Below are 15254 nucleotides of genomic sequence, written 5' to 3'. Positions count from 1 at the left end.
GGAACTAAAAACATAGCACAGACCCAAAAAAAACACCACACAAAGACTCCACATTTTTATGTATTATCTTTCATGATGGAGAAGTGGTTATTTGTACTAGCCATAACCTGTCTGTCTACGAGGGGGTACCCAAAAAAACCGAAATTGTATTGCTGGCAGCCGGCAGCGTGTAGTACACATTCCTGCCGCTAGGCGTGTGTCGCGCAACCCATTGCGAGCTCAGTGACCCCAGTTCCGTTGTCCTAGTGCATTCTGTTCGTTCGTAGTGACTGTTTTCGCTAACCCTGTTTTGTTCTTGTTTCGTTTTTTGTCATGGCAAGTTTAAGTGAACAATGTGCAGCTGTGAAATTTTGTTTTTTACTTGGTAAAAATGCTGCAGAAACTATTTTAATGTTGAATACAGCTTACAAAGATGATGCTATGGGGAAAACTCAGGTCTACGAGTGGTTCGCTCAATTTAAAAATGGCGACATGTCGATTGAAGACAAACCTCGTTCTGGACGTCCATCACAACCTCTCGAACGGACGAAAATGTTGAGAAAATTCGTGAACTTGTGCTCACCGACCGTCGACAGACAATTGAGGAACTATCAGAGAGTAGTGGATTAACTTGGAGCTCGGTTCAGCGAATTTTAACAGGAGATTTAGGACTGAAAAGGGTTGCTGCCAAATTTGTTCCTCGACTTCTGACTGACCATCAAAAGGCACATCGAGTTGAAACTTGCCGCCTTCTGAAAGAACATCTCAAAAATGATCCCGATTTTCTGGAAAAGGTAATTACTGGTGATGAGTCATGGTGCTATGGTTATGACCCAGAAACGAAGCAACAGTCAAGCCAATGGAAGTCGCCATCTTCACCTCGTCCAAAAAAATGTCGGCAAGTCAAATCAAACATCAAAACCATGTTGATTTACTTTATTGATGCTAAAGGCATTGTTCATTCTGAGTTTGTTCCTCCAGGTCAGACTGTCAACCAAACATTTTATTTGGAGATTTTAAGAAGATTGCGCAACAGTGTTCACCAGAAAAGACACGATTGGGGGCATACTGGAGACTGGTTCTTCCACCAAGACAACGCACCGGCACACACAGCCATCTCAGTTAGGCAGTTTTTAGCCAAAAACGGCATGGTTTCCGCTGCCCCACGCACCTTACTCGCCTGACCTCACTCCATGCGACTTTTTTTTATTTCCACACATGAAAAGAGGCTTGAAAGGTCAACGATTTGACAGCGTTGAAGAGGTTAAGAAAAAAACGAAGCTCGAGCTTGCAGCCATTTCTAAAGATGACTACAAAAAATGTTTTGATCAATGGAAATACCGTTGGGACAAGTGTATTAGTTGTAATGGAGATTATTTTGAAGGAGATAAGGTCGTATTGTAAAAAATTTGATAATATATAATTTTTATAAAATAATTCTGGTTTTTTTTGGGTACCCCCTCGTATAAACTATTGATTTGTGTGAGAAACTCTGAAGACTGTCTGAGAAATTAAAACCAACTCATCCCCATCAAACCAATGCCCATTTGTTATTATCCAGTTTCTCTCGAATACAGGTTAGAGACATTATTGTTGTTATTATTATTGTAGCTAGATGAATTATTAAAAAATGTTTTACCCCCATGCGGCTCCAGGTTAGAATAAACTGCAGAATCCCTCCTTGTCATATGAGGCGACTAAAAGGGCGGAGAGCACCTGTCTGTTTTACATGTATCCTTTTCAAAGTTCCATGTTCTGACTAAACGCAATAGCCTGGCTTTCCACACCAAATGATTCCGGTCGACTTGTGGCCATAGATCTGTGTCATTCAGCCTTTGACGTGACATTGGACATCTTTGTTAGGGAATGGGTACAGCTTAAAAACTGGGTTTTTCTTGCACTTCACTGGCTGCCAGATAGTACAGGGTCCTGGATCAGCTTAGGCAGCAATGACCTCGCCGGCAAAAATCGGCGACTATGAGCTGGTAAAAATCCCCTTGGTCATAATAGTGCTGTTTGGTGGCCAGGAAAAGGGCCATGTTGCAACCTTGGGGGGAGGGGGGGATTGCTTTGCCAAGGCCACTGCTTATCAGAACTGCCTATGTTTTGGAGGCAATTCAGCTCAGATTATATTGTGTCTGTGGCTGACCGGTCTGACTTTCACATTAGGGTACAGTAGGGGGAGGACTTTCACAATCCGCAGCTTCAGACCCTCCCCCAGGAGCAGGCGTCAGCAAAATCAACACCCTAAGAGGCTGTCATTGCTCTGGATAGTAGGAGGAGGAGGGGCAACTCTGCAAATGTCTGAGCACATTGGCGGTGATGAAGGCAGAAAAACATCAGCCAGAAGGTGAAGGAGAGTATCTTTATACTTGAAACCAGCTTTCAACACGTCCTCCAACTTAAAAAGTCATGGTAGTCCTGTGAGGTGGTCTTCTGCTCGACGCAGATTTCAGAAGCATTACAGAAGCATCCCCTGCCCCCCGCATCTAAGCGCCCAGCTTCAAGTTCTGCCGAGTCAGAAGTAAAATATTTATGCTATTTCAAACCGTTGATTCACACCTAACAATGGCATCTTTGATGTCGAAAGGCCTTAGGAGAAAAAAATTAAAATTATTGAGTAATTGTGTTTTCTTTTATAAAAATAATAGAAAATTTCATAGCAATGTTTAAATAATAAAAGATCCGGTGAGGTAGGGAGGATACTACAACACAAGAATGCATTCAAATCATATATTGTTACCAGCTTTTAACATTGACTTTCACTCTATTATTTTATTTTTTTACAGTATGAATAATCTACATATGTTTTAATGTTTAACATATTAAATCTCATAAGATTATAATACACAGCTTGTTTACAAATTTATTTATGCTGCTATTTTCTTGTTGCATCACGGTTATCTATAAGACCAATGTAAAAATATTTGCTAACACTCAGCCAAATCCCATTGTGTGACATGCTCCATCATTGAACTCGATATTGCTAATATAAAAATCATGCAAAATTTTAAATCTATGTCAGTTTGTTTTCAAAATATCTTTTGGACAGACACACACATTTTTCCAGCCTCATCATTGATAGGCTTCACAAACGCTCAGCCATTTTCTTCTTCTATGGGGCGGCCTATTGCCATGCACCTAAGCTTCAAGGGACTTTTGCACACTCCAAAAGGACACCATGAGGGCGACCAGTCTATGGTTTCAGTCGCCGAAAATAACTCAGGTCCTCCTGGGGAAATTTGTCACCCTTGTCCAAAGATGGCATACCAGTCCCTTGCTATGTAGGGTAGTCAAAGAGCAGGTGTTCAACAGTTTCATCCTGCTCATCACACATTCTATAGAGAGGATCCTCCTGAAGGATACTGACTCTGTGAAGAAGCTTCCTCAGGTGACTATGTCCCTTAATCAGACCCATAACCCGACAAGACACCAGTCTACTTGGTGAGAGAAGATCAGACGCCACCCTAGGGGAAGGCAACTGTAGAACCATTCTGCTCATTCTAAGACCCGGATGCAGCTTCCACCATTTCTCATAATCAGCATGAACCCATTCTGTGACAGCCCCAAAGGACTCACACCTAGAAATGCCACAGAACAGTTGAGAATCCGACATATTGGACGCTGAGTCCAAGTAAGCCAGGACATCAGCTCTTTCATTCCCAGAGATCCCCTCATGACCAGGAACCCAACGTTCAGTCACATTTTGATTCTGGCAACGGAAGAAACGATTTGATAGCAATCCCAGACAAGTTTGGGAGTGAATACACAAGAGCCCAACGCATTCAATGCTGCCTGGCTATCTGTGAAAAAATGCTAATTGTACTACTCCTATACCACAGACAAAGATTCTCACGAACACACTCCATAATGGTTGTGACTTCTGCGTGAAAGATTTTGGGATAAGGACCCATAGAAACCACCAGCTCCCTACATGGTCTCACCCCGACAATTCTGGCACCTGTGCCATTTTTGTTTTAGAGCCGTCTGTAAACCATTCAAGCTCCACTGGTTGAAGAGGTTTCTTTTCCTCTGACTGAACCTCTCAAGAAGGCATGACAATTCTGAAGGATATGTCGAAGGAAAATCTTTGTGGTATCTGATCAAATATCATGTGCAGAGCATATCTCTGAATCAGGGTGCTAATTCTGCAGTGTCTTGCTGCAGTCCGAGGACAACCAAAGTCCCAACTGCTGAAGATAATAGGCACTCCTCATGGCCATGGGCCGAATGACAATGTCCAGGGGGGCTCAGCTGAGACAACAGTCTAGACCTGCGCCAGACATTCTTGGAAAAGCCCTAGTTATAGCAAAGCAAACCAACCGTTGGATGCTAGCCAGACCAGCTACCACCATCTTGGCCCCCGTTATTGGCCACCAGACAACAGCCCCAAACATTAGTGCAGGTCTAACCAGGGACACATAAAGCCACAAAAGGACACAAAAAACAAAATTACGGGGGTTGTATGTGTTTTATTTATTAATTTATCTGTATGTAAATAAATGAATAAGCTGACTTTGTCTATCGCTGTACTTAAGCTAAATGACAATAAAATATTTCTGAAAACCTTGACTTAATTCCCCAAGACCCACCTGTCACGTTTGTATTCCATTTAAGACTATCTCCCTCTTATGATGACCCTTTCCTGATGGAGCCCCAGTTGAGGAAAAATATGCACTAACTGACGCCCCATAGTCAAAGTAACCATGGCAGCGTTGGTGGAGTTAACACTAAAGCCCATCTCATCACACGAGTTCCCCACCATGTTCAGAGTAGCATTGGTCAGTTCCGTGACTGTTGTGTTGAACTTAGTCGCTCACAAGAATCACAATACCATCTGCTTACTCTCCTGTTTAAAGACACCACTGTCATTCAAAGACACAAGTAGGTTGTCCGCAACTAGGTACAACAGAAGAGGAGAAAGGACACCACTCTAGGGCTCAGCCATCTACTATATTATATAAGCTACTGTTGACTATTTACAATTCTTTTAACAAACTTATGTGATAAAAACATTCTTTCTGAACATACCAAGATTAAAAAAAACATTACAATTTGAGTACAAATGTATTTTGTTTCTAAATGTCTGAAAATTTGGATGTAGGATGAACGAGAAGATACCCATGCTGTCCAAAAAATAAAATGTCGAATACATTAGTGGGTGCAAAAGGGTTAATAAAATGTTTCCTTGTAACTTGATATTAATATAATGCTGTTACTTGATTGCCTGCGAAAATGTCTCATGCATCAAGACAGGATCGAATGTGCTGTTTCCCTCTTCACGGTTGCTGTCCACTGTCCTCCATGCCAAGCGCTCCACAAACTCTTCTGGGTCAAATGGCTCCTGAGCAAGGCAATCATCATAGGATTCATTATAATAACAAAATAAATTTAATTTTTCCTAATACTGATTTTAAATTTGTCAATATTTTGTAAAAACAAAAACATTTACAAGACCAATACTGTCATACCTTAACGAAATTGGAAAACATTGTGTTTTATTTAAGTTACATTTTATCATAATGTTATTATTTATGTTGACCTAATATAAAATATGTTTTTCTTGTTAGAATCAATTTAGTTAATTAGATTTTGGTTTATTTAAACTCTAGTGTATGCCTAAAAATAATTAATTACTTCATAAAAAGCCTGTATAGGACAATTCATAATAACCAATTCTTAAAAAAGATAAAGCTGAAACTAGTACTAAAATTTACACTTAATATAGGCCTACTCTAATTAATTTAATAATAGGGGATTCACCACTGAAAACATACTTTTTTTAAATACACAATAAACATGGCTTAACCATTCTTTTATAGTGTGTAGTAGGCTAACCAAAAATACTAAAATATAAAATGGCCAAAAAGTTGTCACATACAGCCTACAGCGAATAAAAACAGGGGATTTTTGCGTTTTTCAGACCATATTTCAAATTGATATATCTAAGAAACTATCCAACATATTGCACTGCTCATGGTCTAAATTTGAAGATATGGATCTAATCTAAATATTTAGGTAGATTTATCATGGTAGCATCAGTGGTTTTAATAAACTCATACAGTAAACTTTAGACTTTAAAAAAAAAAAACATGCATATATATAAAATTATGTTTCTACACATCATATATACCTAAAAATCTAATTCTACCTAAATATTTAGAAAAAGATCTACTTAATATGTGGTAAAAATATGAACTTTCAATCTCAATTAGTTCCCAAGATATATCGATTTTTGTCTGAAAATTTGTTGAAATTCAAACTTTCGGAAAACTGTGATAGAAAGTAAACGTAGGTTCAACACTAATATATCACGTATATCTTTTTGTTTATGGTTCTGAAATAAATTTTCACAATATATTAGGTCAAAAGGTTGTATTATACATCAATATTAGGTCACATTATCACGTCAGTGTTCAATAAAAAATACATATACATATATATATATATATACATTGTAAAAAAAACAGAGTTCGGTCAGTGACGTTCAAAATTCACCGGCACCATATGTTTTCCCCTCCGCTTCTATTTTCCTGTTTTCTTCCTCAAGCTGTGCATGTCTCAACTTCCTTCTGTACTCTGTGAACTTCATCTTTTTGCGTTTCTGTGCCAGTGCTAGTCTTTTATTGTCGAAGCGCATGGCAATCTTGGCAGCATTTTTTTCAGGGCTAAGACCAATTGACATTTGAAAATCAGATATTGCTTGCCTATAGCCAGTATTATACTGGCATACTGCTTCACACACCTGCATCTCTAGTTTTCTTCGAGATGCAAAGGTATTTTTGGGGCATTTTGTCCAAATTACGCCATGCAAAGCCTCGTTGGCGTTTTGTGTTTTTCCGGACACGCACCTGGTGAGTAACGCGTCACTAGCAAGACGCTGGCATAGTGGTCGAATTTTAAACCACTCTCTCAGTCAACGAGGTTTTCACATTATCCTTGTGAAGGCCAGGTATTTCACCTTTGGCAATGGCCCGGTTGTAAAAACACCAGGATTAATTTCCCTCCAGGCACTTTTGGTGATTCGGTTTATCGTCAGTTGAGGAGCAATAAGACAGAGTTGCAAGGACAGCATTCTTCATTTTTTTACATGTCCTAAATTGGTTTGAATGGCATTTCTGTAGTAGGTAGTAGTCAGTTTGTTTATAGTTGTTAATTTCAAACTACAATATGATTTCCCTCCCAAGGTTTTGCCCTTTCCGGTGTTTTCCAAAACAATTTTTCGGAGGCCAGTTCCAAGGCGCTTGGCTACATGGTTCAAAGATTCTTCCTTTTCAATTGGAGTTTCATAAAGATTTAGATTTGTAAAGTGGTTAAACGTTTTAGTCACCATCTGACACTAATGTTGTATAACAGAATCCGTGTTCCTCCGATCTTTTCTATATCCGCTCCGTAGCCTCAGTCTCCATAGACGGCGAAGACCCATCATAGTTTTTTTGGCAATTAGGATTGTGCCTTTCAAACCAAGCTTGAAATCTATCTGTTCCTGAACCCAGCTTCTTTTTAATTTTATCACAAACCCTGCAGTATTTGGATAAAACTTCATAGTCCACTACTAGACCGGTTATCACATCGATACAACAACCAACACCATTTTTTGAGGTGAACACTCGCTTCTGCCAGCTCCCATTGAAACTAACGGAAATGTTTATTGGGTCATGGTCATCTAAATCAATATTGTTTATGATAGAATAAGCTTTTCTTACTTCTGTCCTTGCTTTTTCCAAGGATTCATTTGCCGTCTTGATGTATTGTTTTTCCATTTGTCTCATATGTTGATAATATGCGTTACAGCTCATAGACTTCATATTCATTGACATACTGAATGCCTCTAATCCCCTAAGGCCTTTTCCTAAGCTACTAAAGGTTTGTACAATACTTCGGTTTACATTGTACGATAAGCGTGAAGTCGTGCCCTCATGTATAACTGTTTTGTTAGACGTTTCAAAATTATTTTTGTCATTCTTGAAACCATATACTAAAAGCATGTGCATATCCCTTTGAAGGCATTTGATGGACTTGAAGGTTCCCTGCACACTCAGGACAAGGAAATGTTTCCATAAAATTTGATAGTTTGTTTCCATCTACAAAAATATAGTTAGGAGCATTATCGTCAAATGTGACTTCTGTTTTATAGCTATTGTAAAGCGCGAAGTCAGTAGGTTTATCGGGAACTTCATTCTCATTATTAGAACATGAGGTAACTGGTTCAGATGTACTTGGTATAGTAACATCATCATTAGGTAATAACATAACCTCACTTTCATCATGGATACCTGTGTCTGTATCAATACTTACAAGACTTGCAGGTTGCTCCTCATACTGCTTTGCAATATTGTCCTTATTTCTTCTAGCAACATTTTTTCTTGTATTCTTGACTCTTCCCATATTTTATGGCATAAAACTGAACTAAAATTTACTCAAAACAAACAACCTGAAACTCAACAGTAGAATGACGGATGACAGAACACAAATTGTTTTGTTTTTATTCTATTACTACTTCTTCTTCTTCTTCTTCAGCATAGAGTAATGAAAATAAAACAGTACAATAATTGATATGTGTATTAAACTAGATTTAAATATCTGGTTTACATATTTATAATGAAAATATATCAAAGAAATAAAGATTATGATGTTTTTAGTAAAAAATAAGGTATCTAGTAAAAATGTGAAATTTTGGACATTGACACGCTTGCAAAAAACGTTATTTTTCATACTTAGGGTTAAAATATAGGTCTTAGGGTACTATGTTCTTGTTCAGTAGGTTCCAAATGACAAAATCTGACAAAAAACTTTTTTTGAAAATTTCATAGTTTTCAGTGGTGAATAATACTTCCTAAATTTGTTGGATTTGTAAACTATAGTTTAAAGGTAAGTCTGTGTATGTATGAGGTATGTTCAAAAAATATTGGGAATTGTAATGCTTTGAAAAAATATTTATTTATTTGTCTATATTAATGTTGTCACCTTCAAAATAGTCCCCGTTAGATATTATCCACATGTCACAGTGCTTCTTCCAATCGTTGAAACCCTTCTCAAACCCGATCTCTGGGATAGCTTTTAGCTCTTTCAACGATGTACTTAGATGTCATCTATGCTTGTTAAATGATGTCATAAAAAATAGCATTACAAAAAATTCAAACAGAGCCATGTCTGGATAATATGGAGGCTGGAGCATTGTGTTTTCGGCCAAAAACTCATGAACAAGCAATGAAGTGCAAGTAGGTGCATTATCATGATGCAAGCCATGAATTTTTTACACAACTTCAGGTGTTTCTTTTGCTTCACACAAACAATGTTGAACTAGCAGGTAGAACTCTTTATTAACCGTTTGATCTTGTGGCAAGAATTCATGCACTATATCATTAAAATCAAAGAACATTTAACCTTCAGGTTCGACTGCACTTGTTAAGCCTATTTTGGTCTTGGTGATCCAGAATGCCTTCACTGGGATGATTGACCCTTAGTTACGTAATATCCGTTAACCCAGGTTTTGTCACCTGTTATAACAAGTTTCAGTAATTCTGCATTGTTGTTTACTTCATTTAGTTACTTCTGAGCAACTTTAATAATTTTTAACAAATTTTACTGGCACAAGTTTCATAACCCAAAACATTTGAAAAAATGTCATGGCATGAGTCAATTGATATGACAATAACATCAGCAACTTCTCTGATTGTAATATAGCGATCTTTCATAATCATTTCTTCCACTTTTTTCACGTTTTCATTGGTTGTTGTGCAAGGTGTCCGGAGTGTTTGTCACCTTCACTGTCTTCACGGCCATCTTTGAAACATTTTATCACTTATAAACCCTTGTTTTACTCATAGCAGACTCACCATAGGTCTCTGTTAATATTTCCCACATTTTGTTACACTTTATTCCATTTTTCACACAAAATTTGATAAAATATTCTTTGCTCCATTTTCGTAACAAAGGAAAATTGCTGAGTTATGAAACATGTTTAACCTTAGCAGCTGCCACTGAAAAGTATACAGGTGGAAATTTTATTATACTTCAAGAGCATGAGTACCAAAACATAATAATAAAATCTTGGCTATCGCACTCTAAAAACATGTGAAACTTAAAAACTCCCATTACTTTTTGAACACACCTTGTATGTGAAATACCATAATAATCAACCATTTCCCAAAAACCGTGGATGAAAAAGAAAGGAAACTGTCATAGATTTCAAGGCTACCATCTTGAAATCAATCAATCCCGAACTAGCTTGTTTTCAAACTTGAAATTTTAAATCAACAGAGATTTGTAGGCACATGTTGCAAGATTTTTGTCATTATTGTATAAACACATAACCTAGGTTCCATGAAATTAATAAAGGCATTTCCCCTATGAATGAAACCCATGGTCCATTATGCTAGTTTTTAGAGGAAGTTGAAATGGGAGAATATTGAATGAATTAAAAATGTTACATGACAAATAATTTTACATGTCATACATTTTTAGCTTTATACACCTAAAATTAATTATAAAACACATAGAATAAAAGTTAAATTAACATCAGCTAATTGGATAACGACTATTTAACTGAAAAGCAATCTCTCTGGATGCTTATATAACTATTATTACGTGACTGGCAGTTGGTTATAATTATGAAAAGGAAAGAAATATGACCTATAAATCAAATCAAATCATTTCTTTATTGCTTTTAGACAATATATACCATTGTATAGCAGTCGTCATATATTCAAACAGCAAATATTCTACACACTCACACACAGTCAGACTTACATTTCACTTATTCACACTATCTTTGGATCCAGATTTTAAATTTTGGTAATTTAAGATATTTTTAGATATCCCAGCGACTCATCATAAACTCCTCTAGCGAATAAAATGCTTTTGACACCAACAGGCATTTGAGACGAGTTTTGAATTGGTTTTGATTAGTTGCATTTTTTTATACTTTCAGGGAGCTTGTTGATTAAGCCGACGCCAACCTGATGCAGTAAATGCTGAGATACCGCCAGTCTATGACTATGGACTCTTAAGTTGTCCCTGGCTCTAGTTTCATACTGATGAAAGTCCCTGCCCCGGACTAAAGTGCACTTCGATTGACAGTACAGGATCACATCAAACATATAGAGACAGGGCAATGTCAGCAAACCTAGCTCCCTAAAAAAGTCCCTACGCGACTCTCTGTAATTCAACTTTGCAATAATTCTAATTGCCTTCTTTTGAAGCCTGAAAACGCATTCCATCTTGTGTTTGGCACAGCCCCCCCACAGTCTTAAGCCATACGCAAAGTGCGGATATATGAGACCAAAATATGCCGTCATTAAGACTTCAGGGGAATAGTATTTCGCTAGGCTTCACAAGGTAAATATGCCAGAAGTAATTATAGCACATACATTTTTAACGTGGTCGTCCCAGTTCAGACCTTGATCAATGTACATCCTCAGGAATTTCGTGGATCCAGTTTCCTCTAAAAGGACATCGTCCACAAATACAGCAGGTTGCCTTGCAAATTCCCTTGGTCTTAGGCAGAAATTGATGACATTTGATTTTGATTGGTTCGTTTTCAAATTCCTGTCAGTAAAATACTGAATGCATGAAGTCAGTTCCACAAATGATGTGATTTCCAAATCTTGTGTAGTTTTTCCTTTGAAGCAAAGAGTCGTGTCGTCGGCATACTGAATCAGATCACCATGCTGGATCACTGAGTTAAGTCTACAGACGTAAACTAAAAAAAGAATCACTTGGAATTTTAACCTATTTGATAACATCCCATTTCAATCAGTTTCATTTTTAGGGTCAATCGACTAACAATCATTTTATCTCTTAAGAGGAATTCCTCATATCGTTTAGAATAAACTAGATTTTATGTTTATATAATTTAAATTGGCCCTTGGTTCCTCTACTATTAGGCAATAGTGATTCCCACATATTTTTAAAGTAAAATGTACTGTAGAATTGAGTTATTTTACCTTCCTGCAAAAGCATAAAATAAAACATCACCAAAGTCAGCATGTGCACTAATTATCAGACTTCACATTACGCCACATATACTTCATTTCACTCCTTCCTCTTTCACTTACCCTCTTAGCACATTAGTTCTGCCATAAAGTCCACCATATTTCTACATCATCTAAAAAAAAATTGGTCCTCTGACAGTTGTAGAAATTGATGATGTGAAATTTGGGAAAAGGAAACATGATCGCAGCAGAAGAATCCAGTGACAGTGAGTTTCAGGAGCATTGAACGGCAGAGTAGGGAATCTTTCCTTGTCCCATTAGAAAAGTGGGATAGGAATACTCCGCTAGAAGTTATAAAGGAATGGGTTATGCTGGGTACAACAATAGTAAGCGACTGCTGGAGAGCATATAACTGTCTGGGCAACGGGGGATTTCGACACCCATCAATCATTCACTCACCACCATTCTACACAGTTGCTGAAATCCTAAATTGGAGAAGCTTTAATCTGAATGACTATTAATCTTCAAACGTTTGTAAATTTTTTAATATTGATGCCATTTCTAATCTTAAGGATTTTGTAAATAAAGATATTCTACCTCTCTCAATTTCATCAATCCAAATACTGATGTTCACACAAATACTATTGAGAGACGTTGAGGGCCGATATGGTGTCCGTGCTGACCACTTTGTAAGGTACCTGGCAGAATTCCTCTTCAAGGATAAATACCCCCAACCATATTCGAAGCTCGACAACTTTAGTGTAGCTGCAGCTAACCTCTATCCACCAACACAGTAATGTTGAGTGTTCTTCAGTAATTATCCATTCATTTAAAGCTCGGTTATTTTCTTATTAGGTTGTACTTAGGTAAAAATTTATATTGATGTGTTTAGGTTAGTTTTGGCCATTTATTTAATTATTGGTTTTTTATATTATTTATTAAGTTTTTAGAAAGTTTGGTTAAATTTGTTAGCATTATTTTCATTTGTAAACAGCCCCTCTAGAATTTGATCTTTTAGTGATAGGTAATCTCAAGTGGTTTTTCGTTACGTGCTGTCACGCGCTTATGGGCAGAGGCACTCATGTCTACTCGAGTAAATAAATTGTTCGCAGGTCTAAATTAACAAAATCGTCAGTACTTTGGTATTACTCGGAGGCCACTATTTCTGGAAGTTTTTCTTACCAGGATCCCAGAAAACTACATTATTAGAAAAAACAGACTTTATTTAACCTAATGTGAAAATTACATGTCATTATCACGGTTAGTTCTTGCTTTCTGCATCCCAAAAAGAAGCGATATAAATAAAAATGAGGCCACTACATCCCTATCTATTACTTGTTATTAGTGCATATAAGTAGAGAACTACATTTTACAAACATAAAAAGTTCACAAGTGCTCACATGATCTCGAGGGTTGTTTTATAGCCTGCACTGATGGCCATAGGCATTTCCAATTTTCAGATTATATCTAAAATTGTCCTACTTTTCAGATGTCAGATCACATGCGACATCGTTTAACATGATCTGATGTGGAAAAAATTAGACGATCCTAAATGAGATCCTAATCTAAACCATGTGATAAAAAGTAGTAGATAGAAACAGAGTGGCCTCCTTCTTGCCAACATTGCTTCTTTTTAGGAGGCAGAAAACAAGACCTGATAATGACATGCAATTTTCACATTCAAATAATGTCTGTGTTCTTTCAACAATGTAATTTTAAACGTTCCCAGTAAGAAAAACTCTTCCAAAAACAGTGGTCTCCGGATAATACCAAAGAATCAAAACATTGTTTACTTGGGTCAAAAATCTCTTGATTTCAGTATTATTGTCAATTTACGTACCCAAAGATGACACAGCAGCTAACATCAACACAGAGTTGAATCATTGTCACAAGATCAAGTGACATCCTGCGCAGATGTACAAGGAAATATTGCTCCATGTGTAAAGGGAGTTCCACTGTTAATGTTCTACAACTTCGTTATTTGTAATTCCTAACCCATGATACTTTTTACTGTCTTGTTCGTAAGGATGATAGTAGTAGGTTAACAAAAAAATATCATATTTTACCATTCTGCACCATTAATTTCACAATTACCACTTAATATTTGGTAGGGGCATGAAATCACACCACTTGCAACTAACACAGACACACTAACAATAATTATTAGGCTAGGCCTACGTCTGGGTCGTTCTTTCATAATGTCATAAAACTCTTCAATCAACAATCTACTCTCAACTAGTCTCTTAACGAAAATAGACATACAAAATACCTATAAACTCAAGTTTAATAGGACAAATTACCTGTTCAAGTTCCTTCATATACTGTTGCATCATTTTGTAGTCAAGCTAGGTTAACAATAAACTTATTTTATATAAAAAAAAACGAAAAATCACAATTATATATGAGTTTAGAATATAATAAACAGCCGATTGGATTATGCTAAAATAATCTTCACGTATTTTTCATATTTTACGTTGATGGAGTTGATTTTAAAGTATAAATAAATTCTGCACGATAGCCTATTAGTTTGTAAATTACTGCTCCCTTCAATGCATATATTAATAATTTCCTATCAACAGAACATTAACTTAACCTAAAAGTCAAAGTTTACAATAATGAAAAATGAACATAAACATTGGAGTTTAATTGTAAACAGCTGTTACACTAAAGTAATGTAAACAGCTGATTGACGGAATAGATTAGGTCCTAAACACAGAGGTAAAATATTGAGCGAAGTCATCCTCCCCCTTGAATTACGTGGAAAATATTGGATTTCGTTTACGTGTTTCTCTATCCTTCGTTGTCTATTTCGATGTAGTAATGTAGACCTCTTTCCTAATTACTTTTTCTATCTCCCGCTTTACATTGTGTGTCTTGTAGCTTCGTACTTGTACACAAGAACCAACATCAAAACTTCGTATTAAGAATCGAATATTAGGAAAATGTATACGCTTCCTTTAAGAGATTGTTGTCATTCAGTCAGTCCAGCTTTGTCTTAATTGATAGACCATATATTAACCGATAGGCATTGCTGCTGTAGCGTTTGGATTTTTCTTGATTTAGTGAGTATCGCATTTTGTTAATGTTATCCCCACATTTCCACGCTTTGCATACAAGACATTGTTAGCTGTTTGTAGGAATCTTTCTGTCAGTGACAGTGATAAAGGCCCCGTGGTTTATGGAAACCGGCATTAGTGTTGTAGAGTGCAGTATAACGGGGGTAAGTTCGTATCCAACACACTTCCCTCACACACCTCACATCCATTTCTCCCTGCGCCCAATGGACCAACTCTCAGCTGTTTGGTTAATGATACTGGTTACTTATTACTTTCGCGATGC

The 15254-nt window shown here is 36.9% G+C and overlaps 1 protein-coding gene across 2 annotated transcripts in view; it reads right to left on the bottom strand.

Annotated features, from left to right (window-relative positions):
• The window catches only part of LOC124375039 (exocyst complex component 5), a 74663-nt gene extending 60112 nt beyond the window's left edge, over positions 1-14551 (bottom strand). The window contains exons 1-2 of one of the 2 annotated variants that reach the window (XM_046833172.1): positions 14216-14551; positions 5199-5323 (exon numbers count right to left, since the gene is read on the bottom strand). In XM_046833172.1, coding sequence (XP_046689128.1) covers positions 5199-5323; positions 14216-14248 — 158 coding nt within the window. In that variant the 5' untranslated portion in view covers positions 14249-14551. The remainder of the gene's footprint in view (positions 1-5198; positions 5324-14215) is intronic. The other variant, XM_046833167.1, reaches the window with a different exon arrangement.
• Between the last annotated feature and the right edge of the window lie 703 nt (positions 14552-15254).

The sequence above is a fragment of the Homalodisca vitripennis genome, chromosome 1 (genome assembly GCF_021130785.1).
Source record: "Homalodisca vitripennis isolate AUS2020 chromosome 1, UT_GWSS_2.1, whole genome shotgun sequence".
NCBI classification, from domain to species: Eukaryota; Metazoa; Arthropoda; class Insecta; order Hemiptera; family Cicadellidae; genus Homalodisca; species Homalodisca vitripennis.
Note: the sequence above shows the minus strand (reverse complement) of the source record. Positions and strands in the feature narration are given on the sequence as shown.